The 5,896-nt window shown below is 41.1% G+C and overlaps 1 protein-coding gene across 1 annotated transcript; it reads left to right on the forward strand.

Moving 5' to 3' along the window:
- Window positions 1-596: 596 nt before the first annotated feature.
- LOC105729067 (charged multivesicular body protein 3-like) lies at window positions 597-1,447 on the forward strand. Its single transcript, XM_064379957.1, has one exon. It carries the CDS (start codon window positions 622-624, stop codon window positions 1,279-1,281), a length of 660 nt encoding a protein of 219 aa, XP_064236027.1. The 5' UTR covers window positions 597-621; the 3' UTR covers window positions 1,282-1,447.
- The last annotated feature ends 4,449 nt before the right edge of the window (window positions 1,448-5,896 follow it).

Below are 5,896 nucleotides of genomic sequence, written 5' to 3' on the forward strand. Positions count from 1 at the left end.
TTTTCAAAATGGCAGGTCTTTAGGGGTTTAAATATATCAGCACTTGATCCAAATTTCATTTTTAAAGAAACAGTCTGGTATCTTGAGAATAAATTATAAGGAGAAGTCAGTGAAAAAATGGAGAATGAATAGATTATGTATTGCTGTAATCCAAACAAGAGACTTGATTAAGGTGATAGCAGTGGAACTGATGTGAGCAATTGAGTTCTTAATATTTTTTGAAAGTTGAGCTAATATGATAGCTTAATGGATCATTTGCAGAATATAGGAGCAAGAAACAAGTCAAGGATGATTCAGAGATGTTTATCTTGTATAACTGGAAGATGGAGCTGTTTTTATCTCAGAAGAGTAAGACTGATGATGTACTAGTTTTGGGGAGGGATTTCATGCTAAAACTGAGCAGTATTGAGTAAGAGATGTCTACTTAGGCATCCAAGTGTAGCAGTAGAGAAAGCATTTGCGTGTATGAGTCCAAAGAACCAAAGCTGGGGTAAATATTTACCAGAAGGAGCAAGATGAGTTCTTGCTCGTCTTGGGGTAAATATTTACCAGAAGTTGGGGTAAATATTTACCGGAAGGAGCAAAACCTTGCCGGAAGGAGCAAGACAAGTTCAGTTCGCCATGGGACTGTTTGGAAAAACCCAGGAGAAGCCACCCAAAGAACTGGTCAATGAATGGTCATTGAAGATAAGAAAGGAAATGAGAGTTGTTGACAGGCAAATAAGGGACATCCAAAGAGAAGAAGAAAAAGTGAAACGATCTGTGAAAGATGCAGCCAAGAAGGGCCAGAAGGATGTCTGTGTAGTTCTGGCCAAGGATTTGATCAGGTCAAGGAAGGCCATGAGCAAGCTGTATGCATCCAAAGCGCACATGAACTCAGTGCTCATGGGGATGAAGAACCAGCTCGCGGTCTTGCAAGTGGCTGGTTCCCTGCAGAAGAGCACAGAAGTGATGAAGGCCATGCAAAGTCTTGTAAAGATTCCAGAAATTCAGGCCACCAGGAGGGAGCTGTCCAAAGAAATGATGAAGGCTGGGATCATAGAGGAGATGTTAGAGGATACTTTTGAAAGCATGGATGATCAGGAAGAAATGGAGGAAGAAGCAGAAATGGAAATTGACAAAATTCTATTTGAAATTACAGCAGGGGCCTTGGGCAAAGCACCCAGTAAAGTGACTGATGCCCTTCCAGAGCCAGAACCTTCAGGAGCGAAGGCTGCCTCAGAGGATGAGGAGAAGGAAGAAGCTCTGGAGGCCATGCAGTCCCGGCTGTCCACACTCTGAAGCTAGGGGCTGTCTACCCACTGGGTGTGCATACACTCCTCTGAAGAGCTGCCATTTTATGTGTCTCTTGCACTACACCTCTGTTGTAAGGACTACCATTTTGGAGAAGGTTCTGTTTGTCTCTTTTCACTCTCTGCCCAGGTTTTGGGATCGCAAAGGGATTGTTCTTATAAAGGTTGAGTAAGAAAAAAAAAAAAATCAGACTTTACACATATTTGAATTAATGAGGTCTGTAATGAAGTAGGTGTAAAAGAGAATAGAAAAGTTCTAGGATCTAAGAGTCTTAAGAGTGTAGGAATAAGATGAGGGTTAACAAGGAATATGAAAAAAATCTCAATGGAAGAATCCAAGTAAAGAATGTATTTTGAGGAAGAAAAAGTGACTAATATTCTTAAACACTGTTGGTACTTGAAATAAAATGATGATAGAGATTTGGACATTGGATTTAGGAAAAAAAGGTTACTGGTGACATTAAGAACAATCTCAGTCGAATTGTTTAAGATTTTACTGAGAAAATCAAAGCAAAAGAAAATAGCATACAAGGTCCTACCTCCATAGATTGAGTAAAGGGAGGAGATGATTGAAGTTTGAATAGAAAAGAGCGTAAAAATGAATAGGTAATGTTGCAAGATATGAGGACGGTAGATGGATGAGACTAATGTAGTCCAATGGTGCAGGATCATTGAAGGTCTATTTGAAGTTTACGTCACGGCTTTAAAGTGTGATGTGTCAACATCATCATATTTTTCCCAGCGATTTTTAAGTATGTGGGTACAGGTAGAGAACCAGAGAAGAGTGAATTAAATCAAGATGAAATTGTATTTTTTATTACAACTCATAACTACGCCCTCAACCTCACATTCTTAAAAGCTTGAACTTTTTCCTTCTGTATTTTAAATATATCACATAAACAAACAAAACTTGTCTGTAGCAGTGTGCAAAATGGAAATGGAAAAAAAAACAAGAAAAACTGGTTTGATAATATAAAAGGACTAGATGGATATGTATCACTGTGCTTATGTAGAAGTGTATTTGTAAGTGCAACTCAAAATCAACTATTCAAAATTGTCAAGTCATAAAACACAATGATAACTGTCATTTTGAGCATTCACTTGACACTTTTATAAGGAATTTACCTGATAAATTCATGTAATCATCAAAACAACATACCGAGTTTGATAGAAAATAAAAGGCACAATGTGTAATGAATTAGCCTGCCGGCAAATGGCTTATAACCTGAGGAGCATGAACTAGAACCTGGTGTAACTTCAGAGCACAATCACTCACAAATGGAGTTTTTGGATTTTATCTAACTGTGGCTTTAAAATTTACATCTCAGGATTCTGAGCCAACATGACCAACTAGACTCAGCCAAGAGGAAGGTCTCTCACGAGAGACTGGGATATCAGGAAGACTGGTACAGTCTGAGCAGATCTTTGGAAGGAAGGCATTGAAAGCAAACAGGGAAGACACAGAGGCTGGGCTAAGGAGGAGGAAGCTGGGAACCCTGCACGGGGCTGCTGCACACAGGACTCGATTCTGGTCCACAGTGACTACTGGAAAAGGGGTGAGCTGAATAAGTGAGGAGTGGCCTGCTCTTATCACAGACCTCCAGAATCCTAGCAGCATGAGACCTGAGATTCCCACGGACACTTGAGCTGGAAGGGAGAGCTGCTTAGAGAGGTGGCAGTCACTGGACTCCAGACTACAGAGCCCAAAGGATTTGATGCAGGAATGGCTGTAGCAGAGCACAGCCAGACACCTATGCCCCAAGGCTTTGCTCCTTCAAAAGGCATTAGCATTTGTGTGACTGACAGACCTGAATAGAGGATGGCAGTCTTGCCGATGATACAGGGCCAGTTGGCTCTGAGCGTCCCCTGTCTGCCAGACACTCCTGGTTCTCAGCCTGGCTGTACTCACTTGTAATGCCACCTCCAACGCCCAACTAGGGTACTTCCTGTGGGACCTCTTCATAGCTTCTTTGCTGACTGAACATGCCTGACTGTTAGAGCTCCAGCAGACTGGCCCTGCCAACGTGCACCAGCCCACCTGGAGACTTCCCCACCACAGTATCCTCCTTCACATACTGCCACTTTAGCAGCATGCTCTTGCCCACAGCACCAGCCACGCTTTGCTGGAGTGCACATGGTGGGCCTTGCCTCCCCTTCCCTGCCTGTGTGTGTGTGTGTGTGTGTGTGTGTGTGTGTGTGTATGTGTGCACCCACATGCAGCCCACCATTCCACTGCTGCCAGCATGAGTATACCCTGCTAACCTGCCCTTGCTGACACATGATTGCCATGCTGTGCTGCTGCTGCTGGTGTGTATGTGAGCATGGTCACTGGCAATCCTGTCCCAGTGGTATAGCCATAAACAGGAACATGGCTTGCAGAAGCCCATGCAGAAGTGCTGAAGCCTGCTCCCGTGGGTGTGTCACCCTGGTTAACATGCACACACTTTGCAGTGCTACTACAGCTGCTGACATGCACAAGTGAGCACTAATCCTACTGCCACCACTCCAAAGAAGTGCTTCAGTTGACACCCCCTTGCCATCAGACAGTCACGGAAAGTGGATTGGAAACACCTTAGCCCTCCAGTGCAGCATGTTCCTGACTTCGAGGAGTCAGAGAACAAAGCTGGGGGCCTAGTACCAGCACCCCGGAGATAGAGCATGCAGCCCAAGAGGGCTTAGCTGAACAGTGGCTCCATAAAATACTTTAAAAATGAAGCTAGTCAACTGAAACAATAATCAAACCCCCAAGGTCATCAAAGAAGATAAAAGCAAAACAAACCATCCAAAGGACAGCAGTTTCAGAGAAGAAAAGGAACATCAGCCCACACAGATGAGAAAGAACCAGTCCAAGACCTCTGGCAACTCAAAAAGCCACAGTGTCTTCTTGTATCCAAACAACTGCACTACTTCCCCAGCAATGCTTCTTAACCAGACTGAAATGGCTGAGATGACAATAGAATTCAGAATATGGGTAGGAACAAACATCATTTAGACTCAAGAAATAGTCAAAACCTAATCCAAAGATCTAAGGAATACAATAAAATGATACAGGAGCTAAAAGACAAAATGGTCTTTTTAGAAAGGACCAAACTGATCTGATAAAGCTGAAAAACTCACTAGAAAAATTTAATAATACAGTTGTAAGCAGAATAGCAAAGCTGATGAAGGAATCTCAGAGTTTGAGAACCAATTCTCTGAGTTAACTCAGTCAGAAAAATATAGAAGAAAAACAAAACAAAACCTGAGAAATATAGGATTATGCAAAGAGATCAAAGCTATGACTCACTGGCATCCCTGAAAGAGAGGGACTTCAAGCAAGCAACTTGAAGATATTGCCCATGAAAATTTCTCAACCCTCACTAGAAAGCCAACATTCAAATTCAGAGAACCCCTCCAAGATACTATACAACTTGACTATCCCCAACACATGTAATCATTGGATTCTCCAAGTTTGAAAGGAAATAATAAATATTAAAGGCAGTTAGAGAGAAGGGGTTGTTCACCAAAAAGAGGAACCCCATCAGGCTAATGATGAACCTTTGGCAGAAACCATATAAGCCAGAAAAGATTGAAAAGCCTATGTTCAGCTAAAGAAAAGAAATTCTAAACAAAAACTTAATATCCAGCCAAACTACACTTTATAAGTAAAGGAGAATAAGACTCCTTTCAGACACACAGATGCTAGCAGAATTTGTTACCACCAGACCTGCCTTACAAGAAGTCTTTAAGGAAGTGCTAAATATGGATTGGCTACTGGCCACCACAAAAATACACTTAAGTACATAGATCGCTTACAGTATAAAGCAACTACAGCATCATGGCTGCATAATAACTAGCTAAAAATGCAATGACAGAATCAAATCTGTACATAGCAATATAAACCAAAAAGATAAATGATCCCAATTAAGTGATCCCAATTAAAAGGCACAAAGTGGAAAGTTGGATAAAGAAGTCAGATCCAATTCTATCCTGTCTTCAACAGATCCATCTCACATGCAATGGCATCCATAGACTCAAAGTAATGGGATGGAGAAAACTCTACCAAGCCAATGGAATACAGAAAAGAAGTAGGGGTTGCTATTCCAGTTTCAGACGAAACAGATTTTAAACAATGATCAAAAGACAAAGAAGGGCATTACAATAATGGTAAAGGGTTCAATTCATTAAGAAGATGTAACTATTCTAAATATATATGTACCCAACACAGGAGCACCCATATTCATAAAACAAGTTCTTAGAGACCTAAGAAGAGATTTAGATAACCACACAATAATACTGAGAGATTTCAACACCTCATTGAGAGTATTAGACATATGATTAAGGTAAAAACTGACATAGATATTTGGGACCTGAACTTAGCACTTGACCAAATTAACCTAACAGACGTCTACAGAACTCTCCACCCCAAATCAATAGAATAGACATTCACATTCTCTTCTGCACAAGACACATGCTCTAAAGTTGACCACACAATCAGCTATGAAAAATTCTCAGCAAATTAAAAAAAAAAAATACCAGCCACACTGTCAGACCACAGTGCAATAAAAATAGAAACCAACACTAAGAATATCACTCAAAATTGTATGATTACATGAAAATTATGC

The sequence above is a fragment of the Aotus nancymaae genome, unplaced genomic scaffold, assembly GCF_030222135.1.
Source record: "Aotus nancymaae isolate 86718 unplaced genomic scaffold, 86718_ANA_hifiasm-v0.15.2.pri h1tg000022l_1, whole genome shotgun sequence".
Classification (NCBI taxonomy): domain Eukaryota; kingdom Metazoa; phylum Chordata; class Mammalia; order Primates; family Aotidae; genus Aotus; species Aotus nancymaae.